General features: G+C 41.0%; 1 protein-coding gene across 13 annotated transcripts in view; it reads left to right on the top strand.

The window, feature by feature from the left end:
- The window catches only part of UNC80 (unc-80 homolog, NALCN channel complex subunit), a 122,770-nt gene that overhangs the window by 74,216 nt on the left and 32,418 nt on the right, over positions 1-16,136 (top strand). For 11 of the 13 annotated variants that reach the window (XM_072341485.1, XM_072341481.1, XM_072341484.1 and 8 more), the window contains 17 exons: positions 321-452; positions 938-1,124; positions 1,676-1,807; positions 2,145-2,288; positions 3,755-3,855; positions 4,626-4,712; positions 5,497-5,680; positions 6,320-6,414; positions 7,285-7,374; positions 7,750-7,851; positions 10,150-10,330; positions 10,867-11,135; positions 12,274-12,408; positions 13,183-13,321; positions 14,426-14,522; positions 15,172-15,342; positions 15,554-15,646. In XM_072341485.1, the coding sequence (XP_072197586.1) occupies positions 321-452; positions 938-1,124; positions 1,676-1,807; positions 2,145-2,288; positions 3,755-3,855; positions 4,626-4,712; positions 5,497-5,680; positions 6,320-6,414; positions 7,285-7,374; positions 7,750-7,851; positions 10,150-10,330; positions 10,867-11,135; positions 12,274-12,408; positions 13,183-13,321; positions 14,426-14,522; positions 15,172-15,342; positions 15,554-15,646 (2,339 nt within the window). The remainder of the gene's footprint in view (positions 1-320; positions 453-937; positions 1,125-1,675; positions 1,808-2,144; positions 2,289-3,754; positions 3,856-4,625; positions 4,713-5,496; positions 5,681-6,319; positions 6,415-7,284; positions 7,375-7,749; positions 7,852-10,149; positions 10,331-10,866; positions 11,136-12,273; positions 12,409-13,182; positions 13,322-14,425; positions 14,523-15,171; positions 15,343-15,553; positions 15,647-16,136) is intronic. The other 2 variants (XM_072341482.1, XM_072341473.1) reach the window with 1 other exon arrangement.

Below are 16,136 nucleotides of genomic sequence, written 5' to 3'. Positions count from 1 at the left end.
GTGAAACACAATGTTAACCATTTGTGGCTTGTCTTGTAGGATAGATGTGCTATGACATGCTGACATGAGATTGTCTCAAAATCTGTTTAGGAAAAAAATTGGTCACCTCAGTCACAATGTAGGGATAGCTGGTGTTAGAGAACTCCTGTATAAAATGGGAAGAGTATACTGGAGAACACACAATGAGGTCAAGAAAAACAGATGAAGAAATCTGTCAATGTGTTCTTATTTTATAGTGAGATGTCCTTTAATTAGCACTTAGCACTATGGGCGTTCATGTTTGTGTGCTGTAACAAAATGTGTTTTGTGGTTTTGTTTAGATCCCTCCTCCAAGTATAAACTTCACTTTGCCTTCTCCTGTCCTGGGGATGCCCTCTGTACCGATGTTTGATCCTCCGTGGGTCCCTCAATGCAGCGGGAGCGTGCAAGATCCTATCAACGAGGACCAGTCGGTAAGCAAAAATGTCATGAGTGAGCATTGCAGCTTCTCAGTAAGGGCCTGGGCAATGCTGAAGCCTTAAGGTTCTAAACTAAACTCTTAAGTTTTCTTGCTGGGGAAGATCTAGTCAATACGTGGTTCATGTAGGGCACAGCATATTCTACATGGACGTAAGATTTTTCTGTCTGTTTGATCAAGGAGACACTATACTGTACATTATGCACCCATGAGAGTCAGTAACTGAGATCTTAGGAGCGCAGTTGCTATCTCTCCAAAGGATAAGTTCACTCAAACTGTCTTCTGGTTTTTGGTCCTGTTTTGTGTGGTGAGGTTTATTATAGACATAGCTCCTGGTGCTTCTCTGTTCAGCTAGTATGAGTTTGGTTTGTATTTAGAAACTGAGTTGCTGAGTGTCACCAAGGACCCTGGTGAAACACAAAGACTACGTGTATCATAACTAACAGTGTCAAGTTGTTTCTTCTCTTTTCTTCCTAACAGAAGTCATTTTCAGCCAGAGCGGTGTCTCGTTCCCATCAGCGAGCAGAGCACATCCTGAAGAACCTGCAGCAGGAGGAAGAAAAGAAGCGCTTGGGTCGGGAAGCCAGTCTCATCACTGCTATCCCCATCACTCAGGAGGCCTGCTATGAGCCAACCTGCACACCAAGCTCAGAGCAGGAAGAAGAAGGTGTGCCCCAGGGCCAGAAACTGCCTTCCAAGGAACTGAGAGCACCTGCTACCAACATACAGCACTGCTTAGGGATGTGATATCCAAGAAAAAACTATTGTTAGTAGTAGGAAAGTCCCTGCTTTGGTATGGTCACCACCTTAGAGAGTGGGCAAGTATTAGCACTGAATCATTTTAATGTCTCTAGAAAGGTGGTGAACAACCACTGAATCTTAGATGTGTCTTGGGAGATATGTGTGCAGAACTTGCAGTTCTCAGTAAAAGGTAGGAACCACCAACAAAGATGAGTAATAGGATGTACATGAAGTATATAGGCACCTCAGTTGAAATCTGACTCACCAAGTCACCACACACTATTATGGATCAGTGCTTAGCTGGTTCCCAAAGCATGATTAAAGTACTTACCTGATGTTTACAGGTCTTAAATTGTTCTGAGTGTTACCTGACTTGAATTTTCAATGTTGCAGTTTGGTTGCAAGTGCTCTCCTTTCAACAAGTCCCTCAAGTCTGTCAGCTGGGTTTGGACTGACATTTCCCATTCTCTTTGTCAGTAGAAGAAGTTGCCAACCTGGCTTCCCGCCGTCTCTCTGTGAGTCCTTCCTGCACCTCCAGTACGTCTCATAGGAACTATTCTTTCCGTCGTGGTTCTGTCTGGTCAGTGCGGTCAGCAGTCAGTGCAGAAGGTAGGTTGAATTCACTGTGGAATATTCTTTCCTAGGATTTCATTCACTGGAAACCTGTTAATCGATAAAGCTGATGGCATTATATTTTGCTGAATGTATCCACAGGCTTGAACCAATTTATAATAAGCTAATTAAAATTCTTGGTCAGAAAGTTGACTGGAAGCTCAGTGTCTTCTTGGAGATAGTAGTAAGTCTGTTGTGTGTGCACAGTGATCAGACAGCCTGCCATTTTGTCCTGTTTATACAGCACCTAATGCAAATGTCTATCTCACCTGCTTGTATACAATGTTGGAACTCATTCACAAACACTCACCTTCTAATCTTCTTTGTACTCCAGATGAAGAACATACTACAGAGCATACTCCAAACCATCATGTGCCACAACCACCTCAAGCTGTGTTTCCAGCATGCATCTGTGCAGCAGTACTCCCCATTGTCCATTTGATGGAAGACGGAGAAGTCCGGGAGGATGGAGTAGCTGGTACTGACTTAGATTACACTTTAAGTCATTCTTGATTAGGAGTGGCAGAACCTGCCAGTAATTACAACGTTTACATGTGTTAGGTGCCTTAACTAGAGTGAAAGAAGTGTAATACAACCTTGGATTTGCTCACAGTTTGTTTCATAGTAGTAGTATGTGTTATATATTGTCACGAGTGTCTGTATTTGTGACAAACCTTGTGAGTAACCAGTTCTCACAAACTGTTCACTGATGGATGAGCATCAGAAGTGTACTCTTTTGTTTTTGTTTTGTTTGTTTTCCTTTGTTGTTAGATCTTGAAGGTCTGTTGATATTTTGGGAGGCCCTAAAAAGTTCAACAAAGGTGTTGGAGAAGCTTTAAGGAATCTAATGAGGGGATTTTAGAACAGTGAAAGACTTAAAAGAAATGTTCTGTGAGAACTGAGTGTGAAGCTGGGCTTGTTTTATGTGACAAAAAGAAAACAAGCAGCTAGAGGAATGCTGCTATATAAACTGCAACTTGGGAAGTTCAAGATGCAAATTAGAAAATAAACTGCCAGGAGCATAGTGCAATCTGCATGGAATCTTCAATCATTTCCATCCACAGCAGTTATCAAGTCTTGTCTAGACAAAGCCACAGCTGACATAATGTGATGCTGGTGACAGTCCTGCTCTGAACAGAGCTTGAACTAGAGACCTGCAGAGGTCTATTCTCAGCAGTATTTCTTTGATCCCATGACAAACAGAAAACCAATTATACACAGCTCTAGCATTTGCTTTATGGTTTGTGCTTTATTTGTGAAGTAATAATAGGTCCTTCTCTGTTTCTTTCTCTTAAATGTTTATGGTGGACTGTTGTCCTTCCCTTTATCATCACTCATAATGTTAGCTGATTGCAAACAGAAACTTATGACACTTTTTTTTTTTAGTTTGAGTGGGTATAGTCAGTTGTTGAATTAGCGTGTTGTTTTGTGATTGAGAAATGAGTAGTGAAAACAAAACAATGAATAATTCTCTGCTGTTGTTAATCTTCACAAGGTTACAATTAATTACACTTTGGGGAGTTGATAAGCGACATAGTCCCCTGCTGACAGTCTAATACCGTCCATTAATACCAGATTAAGTCACTCAGTGAATCACTATGAAGTGCAGTTTCCATGTATGAACAAAATATGTATTGTTTTTTCTTCATAGTTGGCATGTTTGTTCATCTGGAGTTGTGAATCCAAACAGTTGTTTCCCTCATCACAGTGATAAAGCGCTACCTGTGCTGTCACCAGAACCTAGGGAAGGTTCAAGTGTTAGACTTGTTATTATTGCTTGAAATGACTGCAGTGGTGTGCAGGAATCCTAATACCTCTAAGTAACTCCTGTGCATTTCAGTACAAAAATGACAATTGTAATAACTTAGGGACATTTGCGTTTAAGGGCACCATTTCAAGGCCTTTCCAAGGGATAGAGTTCTGACTATGTTTTCTTTCTTACAGTGAGTGCTGTTGCTCAGCAGGTCCTGTGGAACTGCTTAATTGAAGATCCTTCTACAGTTCTGCGCCATTTCCTTGAGAAGCTCACAATAAGCAACCGTCAGGTAAACTTCTCCTCTCTCTAGTGGACTTAGGTATTGCTTAGAGCAGGGGTGCACATCTGCAAGTAGAATCCCTCTGTGGGCAGTGACTGGAGAAGTAAATTTGGTGCTCAAAATCTTCGTTTGGCTTTGGTTTCTGCTCATTGATGTGAATGGGACAAACCTCATTTACCACCACTAAGGATGTGGCTTGTTCTAAGCTAGCCTTGAACAGATGTTTAGTGAAGCACAACCCTTTCTATCAAAGATATCACCTCCTGTTCTGTTTTCTCTCAAGGGTGGGGGGTGGCGTTGTCTCTGTCTGGCTGTCCTTTCCACCTTAAGAAATGTTTTAGTCTGCCTTAAAGAAAGCAGTTTCTAGTGGAAGAAAACTTAGATTCTTCCCCCATCTCCTTTCTAGCAATCTCAACTGCTGAACTGAGCGGTGCTAGATTTCACAGCTTCTCTGCAAAAATATCTCAGTAGCCATTTGTTGTAATAAGCAAGAGTTAGTATAATTATAGGGAGAGGGGTGCAGAACCAGGATAAGTACAGTTAGGATAAATGACAGTAATGTCCTTTCTCTGATTAAAAAGGCAGACGTTGGCCTGGGTGCTGTACCCTGGGTCTTATTTTGGGAAATATAGTAGCAGTCACAAGCAGAGAGTTCTATTTCATACACCAACAGACAGAGCTGAACGAAGGGATTGAATAAAAATAGAAATGAACAAAGCTGGGGAAGACAAAAGGGAGAGATCCGTTTTCTATTTTGTGACTTTTTGCTCTTTTTGCAGGATGAGCTAATGTATATGTTAAGGAAGCTTTTGTTGAATATTGGGGACTTTCCTGCGCAGACATCTCATATCCTCTTTAATTACTTGGTAAGTAGCTTGGGGGTTGACTGTGCAGCCCATAATCTTACCCCTGTCTGTATGTGTCTTAAGAAGTTAATGCTACAATCTGCAAGGAAAAAGGTGGTCTTTAACTATTAATGTATAGGTCATATCTGCTTCTGGCTCTAGATTCAAATTACTTAAACCAGCCTTTGATTCCTTAAAGGGAGAGGAGAAAGAATCTTTCACTTCTTGTTAAGCCCCTACATTCCCCGTCCTGAATTTCTGAGCTGAGTCACGAATGATGAACTGTAGACAAATAGGAGGATCACAGTGGCAGAAACCATTTATTATTTTACTTAATTTTCATTCAGAAAATGCTTTGCTTGGAATAAATTATAAGCTTTTATAGTTATGGAAAATGCATTTGTTGGAGTTCTTTCAATTAAGTGATGAAAAAACAGACAAGATACATACTATTCCAGGAGCCTTCCAGTGTATGTCAGGTGTCTGTGTGGCAGCACATAAAAGCAAAAGGTACATGGAGTCTTGTAATGGAGGAGTTCTCCATTTTCCTCATTCACAGTGGCTTTTAAGACTGGGTTGCAATTGTGCTTTTCTCCCCCCATCCTCATCCTCTGCAGGAAAAGAAAGAATAGTAGAGGCAAATTGTTCTGTATTATGTATAAACTTTCAGGATGTAAGCTTAATTTAGGGTTTGTTCTATGAGTGAGGAGAGAGAGAAGAACCATGTTCTTGTTCTGTGTTTCTGCAATGCCCTACACAGTTCGAGTGTGTATAATCTAATACTCCTCTTACTTGTTACTTGCAGGTAGGACTGATCATGTATTTTGTACGCACTCCATGTGAATGGGGCATGGATGCCATTTCTGCCACGCTAACCTTCCTTTGGGAAGTGGTGGGTTATGTTGAAGGGCTTTTTTTCAAGGATCTCAAACAGACTATGAAGAAGGAACAGTGTGAAGTGAAACTGCTGGTGACTGCCTCAATGCCAGGTATAAGAAATGAGTCCTTAAGCCTCCTTCACTTCCAAGTTCACATGCTCTTACCAAAAAATAGATCTGCCAGTACTGCACTAGATCTCTGTATGGTTGTGTAAGTCACTTTTACTTGAACTGAGAATTCAGTCAGTAAATTCTACCTCTAATTCCTTGAGATTTAGTAGGCAACTTTAAGAGCTCTGTAAGAAGCAAACAAAATGAATGAAAACAGTCTTTTTAACTCAGAACTTTATGCCAGTTGGGGTGTGAAAAGCTGGCAGTATGATCATTGTAAGATGCAGCCTCTCATTTAAGTCTCCTGAGAGCCCCAAAACAGTGTGCTGTGAGCTTAGGGCTTCTTGAGTCAGGCAAGAAATTTCTTGGTGAAAAACAAATTCAACATTTTAGGCCTGTTCTTTTTCCATACTTGTTGCTGTTAAAATTGCAAGCTCCCTATTTTAGGAACAGATCAATTTCTCGCTAACTGCAGAATTGTGAGCCTATGCTGTCACCACATAACACATTCCAGGCAGGACTGGCATTGTCTGTCTGCCCAGGAATTAAATTTAACTGTTACTTTTCCTACATGGCAGTCTTTTGAAACAGAGTTAATTAAAGAGGCCAGGGAGAATGCAACTGCTTTTCTTCCTTTAGGCACAAAGACCCTTGTTGTGCATGGACAGAATGAGTGTGATATACCAACTCAATTACCAGTCCACGAAGACACACAGTTTGAGGCACTTCTGAAGGTGAGTTTTTGAATTGAATGAACTGTTAAGTGGGTTTTTTTACTTACCGTACCTGGATGCCAGCAATACATTCTGCCTGAGCTTCCTGTTTTAGTGTCAGATCTGCTGCAACAAGCACTTCTGTGTTCATATGAGGAAATCTTGGTTGCCTGAAAACAGAATCCCATCTTAAATGGTAATAGAAATGTGCTGACCTCACAGCCAGCCAAAACCCCACAAATGCAAGTACATTTGAATACATTGCAGCTTCTTATCCCTTGGTTAAATACAGAAGTAACTGAAGTGACTTTAATTTTATCAACACTGAAGACAATGATTAGGATCAGAAAGAGTAGAAGTGATGATTTGGTAGCCATTAGGATATTTTAGGATTTAGGAGATCTGAAGTCAGTTCTCTTTTATGCCCAGTTTTTTCCAGGATGAACTTAACCAAGCTACATAAGAAAGACTTGTAGAAACCTCTTCAGTTTTAATGGAATCATGCACCTTGGTGCTTTAAAGGGTCCGAACTGTAGTGTCTCTGTACATCCCCTATTTTTAAAACTTGATTAAAAAAAGTAGCTTGTATGATGCCCATATGGGCAATATGACCGGATGAATACATGCGGAATGAAAATCTCAAAATAAATAGCATCAATATTCAAGACTGTGATATTGGTTTGCCTTGATTGTTGCGAACACATTAATGTACTTGATGATTTAAAAAAAAGAATGAAGAAGTAATGCAACAAGAGTCACAGAGACTACAAGGCTGACAGACATTCAGGTTTGTGCTTTTATACACTATTAACAGGATATTCTTGTAGATATTGAGGTGTTTGTACAAGACAGCTATTAAGTATCAAAACGTTTCTCTTTCTTCCTCTTCAGGAGTGTCTGGAGTTTTTTAACATACCTGAAACACAGTCTTCTCACTACTTTTTAATGGATAAGCGATGGAATCTTATTCATTACAACAAGGTAAGGCAAAGGTCAGGTACAGATATCTAGGTTCTTTACATCTCGTCCCTTTTAAACATCAGGGTTATCTCAAGGGAAATGAGGCAGCCCATAAGCAGAATTCTGTCCTGCAGGCACCACATCTCTGGTATTTATTTGTGTGTGGTAAAAGATTGAAGTCTGACAGAAAGATGAAGTGACAGAAATGTCCCTTGGCTATTAAGTCATTATGTCCAGCTTCCCTGGAAAAGAGAGAGAGCGAATTTCTCTTCTGTTCATGCCGTGCCCAAAATCTTCAGATAGGATGAAAAAAGGGCCTTATATTGAGTTCTAATGAACAATGCTGTTGCAGTTGCATTTGTTTAAAAATTCACTTCACTGTTTCTTTCCTGGCAGACCTATGTTCGTGACATTTATCCCTTCCGGAGATCAGTTTCTCCCCAGCTCAACCTCGTGCAGATGCATCCAGAAAAGGGTCAAGAGCTCATTCAGAAGCAGGTATCTTACTGTCACTTAAGATCTCTTTCCAAAAACAAGCCCTGTAAATAAAACTTTCCTTCCCTTTTAAAGGCCTCCATTCATACTGCATGCAGATAGTGAGCTCTGCTGGAGAAGCAGCAGTTGGCATAAAATCTGTCTAGGTGCTGTTTGACAGCTGTATGGTATTTTAAGAAGAGCCAAAGAATGTGAATGTGAATTCCCTCTCCCTCTCTCCATACAGCTTTTTCAGGTGGATCATTTTGCATTCTCCTACGCTTGGCCAGAACAGCTTCAGTTGACTCAGCTTTAAGATGCTTATTGCTTTCTTAAACATGACCTCTGAGTCTTTCAGAACCTTTTCTTCTTGAGAACATCTGGCTGTGGATTAGACAATATCTGTTTAACCTTGCTGTCTGTCCTCTGATTGTAAAGAATGTTTCTTGTCTTGCTCTCAGATACTAGTCTTTTAGTACAGCCACCATTAGTGACACTCAAGGAGCAGCTGTTGCCTCAGGGGAGACTCTGCCCCTGGAAGGGCACTGTCTTCCCCATTTCACAGCCTTATGACCTGATAATCTATCAGATCCTGCTTATGCTCTGCAGCTCCTAGAAGCTCTCTACAGAAACTGGAGGAGAGAGCAGTGCTTTTTATGTGCTACAGCCTTCTGAGAGTATCATTTCCTTAATACTGCTGTCTTTATGTCTGAGTCCATTCCACCTGTAGAAAACCTCATGCATTTTTTTCCCACAAAAACAAAGTTTTTTCAGCAGTATACGTCTGAATACTTAATACTGAATACTGCTCTAGCTGTATCTGCAAAGGTGATACTAAGCAGGAAATAAAAAGGAAGGGGAATGTGGTTAAACTGTTAAAAGTTTTGATGGTTATATCATTCTAGCCATAAAGCAGCTGCTGTAGTTGCGTCCTTGGCGATGTGAGCATGCAAACAGGAAAATATCATTGGGAAACATTACAAAAACTAACTGTGAAGCTGCTTTAGAGAAACAAGCTGCTAAAATAATGGCAAACTTTGTTAGTGCCATCTTATGTGTGTGTAGTACAGAGTAGGGAAATATCTCATGTGCTGCATCTGTCAGTAGAAATTCTATAAAAATGTGAAAGTGACTTGGAATTGCTTTGGTTGCTTCGCTGCCAGAAACTATTCTCACTGTTCCATACATCAAATAATTGAGCTATTTGTGCCCTATGTGACCCAAAAACATTAGAATGGCCTGTCCAGATTTCTCAGGGCATTATTTTACATTCCACATTTGTCTATTTGGAGCACTTGGAAACTAACATATTTCCAAGGTAAAGCTTATATCAAGCATCTGCCAGCCTCTCTGTAGTCATGCAGCAAGGTGCTGGACAACATCTGGCTCTGGGAAAGAAAGCAGCACTGTGGAATGTGCATACTAGGGAGCAATCAGTGCAGAAGTTGTACTGTTTGAATGCACTATTCTAGAGTGAGTGCACGTAAGAGGAAGGCCATAGCGACTGCAGGATGTGGGAAACTGAGATTTGTCCCATGTTAAGCCACATGCTCTAAGTTTTGGCTTCAACCCAGAAGCTGAAAGCTGTCTTGAAACTGCTTCCAAAGACAGTTGTTTCTGCTACTGAGCACAGCTCTGCCTTATGGTTGCTATTAGAATCAAAATAGAATAGCTGCCTGATTAGTCCTACCCCTCAGATGTTCAAAGGATGCTGAATGGATCTGAGTTTCTCAGCTGTGTAAACCAGAATTCATTATCAAAGTCAGCAGGACTTCGTTAGTTTACAGTAGCTGAGAATTTGATCCGCCTTGTTTTACGATTACTTTTCTTTTGGAACCCTACATACACTTGCAATAGTAGTTCCAGCCTCTATCCAGAAGGGAGGTAATCATCCCAACATAGTGTTGCCTATTGTCTAGGACCTTGCAGAGAGTAAGTGCAACTGTATAGCCTTCTGTTTGGACTTGTTTTGCCTCTAATCACCTTGGACCCTACACAAGCAGAGTTTACGTTTACATTGATCCATAAAAGATTTGCAAATTTGCAAAGTGTTTGACAGCCACTCATGATCCTCTACAACACTGGAATGGAAGAAGTTAAAACCTGTTTACAAACATATGCTGAATGGAACTAAAAACACTGGTCGTACAAATTCTGCATAAGGGCACAGTACTTGCACGTTGAATTTCATCAAATTCCTGTCAGCCACGAGTGCTTCTTCTCTGTCATCAGAGAAGGCTGCGGAAGCTTACCTGGAAGTTCATGTACGTATATACAAGAGCTTTTTGATTTGACTGATTGTATTTCTTGTCTCTTATTCAGGTGTTCACCCGTAAACTAGAAGAGGTAGGGCGGGTGTTGTTCCTCATATCATTGACACAGAAAATCCCGACTGCCCACAAGCAGTCACACGTATCGATGCTTCAGGAAGACCTCCTCCGTTTGCCTTCATTTCCCCGAAATGCCATTGATGCTGAGTTCTCACTCTTCAGTGATCCCCAAGGTATGGCTTTTTCATGGCTTTCTCTGATGGTTCTGTAGGGCTCAGAAGGTTTATGTGAGGCACTTCATTTGCCTTAGAAACACAGGCTACAAAGCTACACTAGAAGCTTATATAAATCTCTTCCTAGAGAAAATGATACATTACTGTTGGTTTGTAAGCATAGCAGTAAAAAGGTCTTTGCTGTGTTAAATGCCTCCAGACAAAGTTACTTTCTTTGGACATAAACAGGAATATAATAATGTATTGAAGTTATGCATGAGGCTACAGCTTGAGCTGTGTCCAGCTGTGTACTCCCCAGAACACAGAAGTTCTTGACAAACTAGAGTGAGTCTTCATGTGCCTTGTTTTCGGTTGAGAATGGTTCAAGCCCTGTAGGCGCTTGCAGAAGTTCAGAATGGATGAGCTCATTTCAGAAAGGCAGAACAAGGGTCAGTCTTTGTGGGAGGGTTCTCTGGAAAAACCTTCAGCTTATGTGAGTGTTGTGAGGCTGGCCATCATAGGCAGAGTTGATTGCTTTTGCCTTTTCTCCACCGCAGCTGGAAAAGAGCTCTTTGGTCTTGACACCCTTCAGAAAAGCTTGTGGATTAAGCTGCTGGAAGAGATGTTTCTTGGCATGCCTAGCGAGTTCCCCTGGGGGGATGAGATCATGCTGTTCTTGAATGTCTTCAATGGTGCCCTGATCCTGCACCCTGAAGACAGTGCCTTGTTGAGGCAGTATGCTGCCACGGTCATCAACACAGCTGTGCACTTTAACCACCTCTTCTCCCTTAGTGGGTACCAGTGGGTGCTCCCAAGCATGTTGCAGGTGAGCTATTTCCATGAAAAATACAAAGGGAAACTTAATAAGTGGGCACTTTGTTATAAAACTGACTGTTAATGGATAAACTTAAAAATTTCCTTCCATTGTCACGACTCTGTTAGAGTTGTTGCATTTATCCAAAAGAAGTTACAAGGAAATGTTATTTTCACTGGAGCGGCCCGCAGCTTCTTCTGCTTTGCTTGATGGAATTAAAATATTGTTAGCCATTTCCTTTTCTTCAACTAAATAAAATCTTGCAAGTGTAGCAGGCCATGGCAATAAGTTATGCTGCTGGAGGCTTGTGGTTGTACTAAAAGTGTGGATGTGTTTCAGCTTACTAGCACACTAACAGAGTACTTTTCTGCAGAGGTCTAACACAAACGTTTTTAGAAACCTCCAAGAAACGTGTGCTGTAATGTGAATTTCATCATTACATCTGGCAAACCTCAGTACAATTGACTGCCTCTGCTCCAAACCTCTCAAATATTTGTACCAGCAGAGATGTGCAGACAGGCAATTGAAATGGACAAAAGAAGGAAGCACAGTCAAATTGTTCCTAAGAATTTATGCTGTTAATATAACTGAGAAATAAGTCTCGCTTCTTTGGCTTTGTGTTCAGTGGCCAGTTCAGAAGAAGTGCCACTCTAAAAAGCTTGGAGTATCTTTAAAGTGGGCAGAACTGTCAGTGTGTTGAATGATAGTTGAGGAGTTAGGGTTGTCTTGACAAACTGGAGATGCAGTCTGAGTATATGGAAAAAGAAAAAAGAAAAAACAGATAATGTTGATCAGGCTGGACAGTTGCAGGTTCTTAATTAGGAATAATCAGCTGCATGAATGTACAGAATGAAGACAGCTGATTCTGTAGCACTTCTGTAGGACAGAATATTGAAATTGTTACAGCTTCAAAGCTAAGTAAGAATCAAGTGTGTTTCTGTTGAAGGATGAAAAAGGAAACATACAACGTTCTGGAGTTGACTATAGAGAATTGTATCTTATGAAATATGCATGGAATAATTCTGCTGCTCCAAGCAACAACATTCCTGACTTGTTATCAGGCTGTAGTTGATTCAGTGTGAGGATAGGAGCTGAAGAAGCCTTCCACTGGAGTAAAGTAGTACTTCCGTGTCATTTTATGTTTGTTTAGGTATATGCTGACTATGAGAGCAACCCACAGTTACGCCAAGCAATGGAGTTTGCATGCCGCCAATTCTACGTTCTACATCGCAAGCCCTTCATTCTGCAGCTGTTTGCAAGTGTCGCCCCTCTGCTGGAGTTCCCTGTGAGTAGAAACCATTCCCTAGGCTTGGTGTGGGGAAGCCTGTGTGTGCAGCCAGCCTTCCATCAGACATGAGAAAGAGGAAACAGTTGGAGCATCAGCACCATGCAAATTGAACACGTACTTACTGCAGTTGGTGTTACACTGAACCATTACCTCATCTTATTTTTACTCACTTCTGTTCATCAGTTGATTAAGCAGCATATTGAGATAATGAGCCACTGGTGTCTAGGGTAGTAAATATAGTTTCACTTTAAATACCTGTGTATAAATAGGCTATAAAAGGACAGTACGGATTTGCAACTCTTCAAATGCAGATCTTTTCTTACAATGCAGTTATATGAACAGAAAGCTTATTGCCAAGTTTTAGTACATATGAGCTCTGAGACTGGATTAGCCATGTCTGGAAATCCTCACTAATTAATTTTTAACATTGTAGTGAGGTAAAAGTTAATGGAATTGTAATTTGAAGTGTAACTCTTAGATCTAAGTGCACATACATTGTAAGAGCACACATTCTTCTTAGCAGGGCAGCATTGATCTGCTTTTTATGGCAAGTAAAGTTGTGTGCGGTGTTCGTATTGTTTCCAGTATAGCATCCATCTGTGGAATCAGGCAAGGCTTATTGCTTTAGAGCAGTAAGCCCTTGAACTCTGTGTGAGCAATTTGTCAAAAAAAAATAAGCAAACAAACCAAAAAGGGCTGTCGATACCTCCTGTAAAGATTGCCAGCATGCACACAGACCCTCAGAAAAGCAGCCATGTGTCATTGCAACAGGATGCTGCAAACAACGGAACCAGCAAAGGAGTGTCAGCTCAGTGCCTGTTTGACCTGCTGCAGTCCTTAGAGGGAGATACTCCAGACATTTTGGACATCTTAGAGCTGGTGAAAGCGGAAAAGCCTCTCAAGTCATTAGGTAACAGCAAATAATCCTTTATTCAGTAATTCTGCTTTGCAGTTTATTGATTAAACACGTATCTGATGCAGCTTATTTTATTTTTATTTTTTTTTCTTCTCCCAGAGTGCAGTAATATCTGTTTCTTATGCCTCATGAATCTTGTAAGGATGACTTTATTACCACCATACACTAGATATTTTCTGCAGGAAAGGAATTTTTCATTTATTTTAATCCAAAGCTCCTTTTTCTGCATTTAGAAGCTCGAATCTGAAGCTCGCCCCTGGCATTTTGAATTTTATCATGTGTGGGTGAAGAATAAGGATGGCTAATAAACTATATTATGCTGACAAGATCAGTGTCATCTTCTCCTCTCTTCCATGCTGGCAGGAAACCAAAACATCCTCTCCTGTGGGCAGACTATGACTAGTAACTGATGGATGCCATTGAGACTGTCAGTCGTGCTGAGTTCTAGGAGGGGAGCTGATTTATTACAAAGTAGAGTATATATGGCTGTGTGATGTATGTAAGACACTGTCTCTTAGTAGTTAGCCATACAATGCAGCATTTAAGAATTCGGCTGCTGTGTGATTTGCAGGGAAACAATTCTGTCTGATTTTTATAAGGATTCCGAATTTGCACTTTACTTAATTAATGCCAATTTTGGTCAACTAGTCTTAGCTTTAAAGCTTTGTTTTATCCTGGAATTTTATGATGCTGTCATCAGTGGCGCATTGATGTCATTTTTAGTATGATGGAAGCATCTAGGAAAAAGGACAAAAATTTTTCTAAAGCAGATATGTGTCTTTGTCATGTATGAGCTTAAGAATTTACTAGTGATGGGTCATGTTTGAAACAGGACTGCAGCATGAGCTGTAAGCCTTTATGCTCTGCAGTGATTTGTCTTACTAAGAATTGTTTCTTGCTTACTGAGCTCTTGGATGTTGATTCAAGTGGGAGTTCAGCACCCTTCTATGTTATAGACTTATTTAGTCAAAAATCAGCTCATTAGGGAGCATTAACACGAGAAACAAGCGATTGAAAATGGGGGAAAGGAGTGTGCTAGCTCTTTTCATATTTGTTGTGTTTGTGTACTAATTTTCTCTTGTTGTTTTATTCCCTCAGACTTCTGCTATGGGAATGAGGACCTGACATTTTCAATCAGTGAAGCCATCAAGCTATGTGTGACAGTGGTGGCCTATGCTCCTGAGTCATTCAGAAGGTGCTGGTCTGTTTTCTTGTTTTGTGCAGACTCAGAAAAGGCCTAAAAGTTGCATATGGCATGAGAAATCAAAACAGAGGGCATAGAAATGCAACCCAAGCACTATGCTTCTCTGTGAGGCCTAGGCTCTGCTAGTTGATGCATTTCTTAGGGTACCAGCTCCAATTCTAGCCAGCTGCTGGAAGCAGTGCTGAGATGGGTGTCAGTCTGAGCAGCACCAAGTAAGTTGTATTTCCAGATGGGGGCCACGTAGTGTTTTTATGGTTACTGTTGTTGGAGAGGCACTGGAAGGCAAAAACAGGCAGCTGGAAAGAACAGGAAGATGCATAGAGATGGGAAAGCAAAAAGGGTAGTGTCTAAGAAAAAAACAGAGAAGAAAGGAGTTTTTGGAGCAGAAAACAAACATCTGCAAATGGATGACTTATTTAGAAGATACCTGAAAGCTTAGACTTCCTACTGTTGTTTCATTTTTCCCTGAAGTCCCTTATAGGAGAGTTTCTTTGGCCCAAGGCTGATTACCTATTGAGAAGCAATGGTATCACAGGCCAGTGGGGGCTCAGGGGCTTTCAGAAAGAATCTGAAGTCTCCATCTGATGCGAGTTTCAGGACTGACAGGATATAAGACACCAAGTCATGGTTGTTTTTCCAGTCTCCAGATGCTGATGGTCTTGGAAGCATTGGTTCCCTGTTACTTGCAGAAACTGAAGCGACAGACATCTCAAGTGGAAACTGTGACAGCAGCTCGTGAGGAGATTGCTGCTATGGCTGCACTTGCCACCTCTTTGCAGGCCCTTTTATACAGTGTTGAAGTTCTCACCAGGTAACTCACACTTCACACGTCTCAGGATGTTTTTGCTCATCATTCTGGGGAAAAGGAGTGAACAAGTGCTCATGATATTTGAGTTAGTTTGTATAATGGTTGAGGTTTAGACTTGGTAAAGTTAAAGCTAGGTTTCACTAGACCACAAGCAGAATTTCAGTGCACTTACTAGATGCAGTTTTTAGCATGTTACTCACCTTCCCTTTGTCAGGCCTATGACAGCCCCGCAGATGAGTCGATGTGACCAAGGCCACAAAGGGACTACAGCAGCTAACCATACCATGTCAGCAGGTGTGAACACCAGGTAAGTCAGTGGATTTTCCTTTCTTTCTTGTCCTTCTAAGCAGCTTTTCTGGGTTTATTGGAGTAAGGTATTGTCTCCTCTGAGTGCTTTCTCAGTTGTCTGAGGAGATGCTGTAAATACTATGGGAAGAAAATAGTGAGATAAAAAGCACACAGCCTAGAACTGAATTTCTGACAATAGCCAAAATCTCCAACACTGTAAATTCTTATTTAAAACCATGTTACTAAATAGAAGACCAGAATATCAAATCAGAAGACAGTCATCTTTAATAGCCCTTTTTTTGTTTTGCTCTTTGCACTCTAGCAGTACACTGACAAAGCAACTATGTCCTTCAGTTCACTGCTTTCTTCCTTCAAGTCCGCTGTCAGAGAGCCACTGGACAGAGGCCATTTGTGTTGCAGAAGGATTTGATCCTTCTGGCCTTGTTCTAAATGACTGGGCAGCAACAAGACCTTAAACTGTGTATGCCTTTTGAGACTCACAGAAATTA

Source organism: Excalfactoria chinensis, chromosome 7 (genome assembly GCF_039878825.1).
Source record: "Excalfactoria chinensis isolate bCotChi1 chromosome 7, bCotChi1.hap2, whole genome shotgun sequence".
Taxonomy (NCBI): domain Eukaryota; kingdom Metazoa; phylum Chordata; class Aves; order Galliformes; family Phasianidae; genus Excalfactoria; species Excalfactoria chinensis.
Note: the sequence above shows the minus strand (reverse complement) of the source record. Positions and strands in the feature narration are given on the sequence as shown.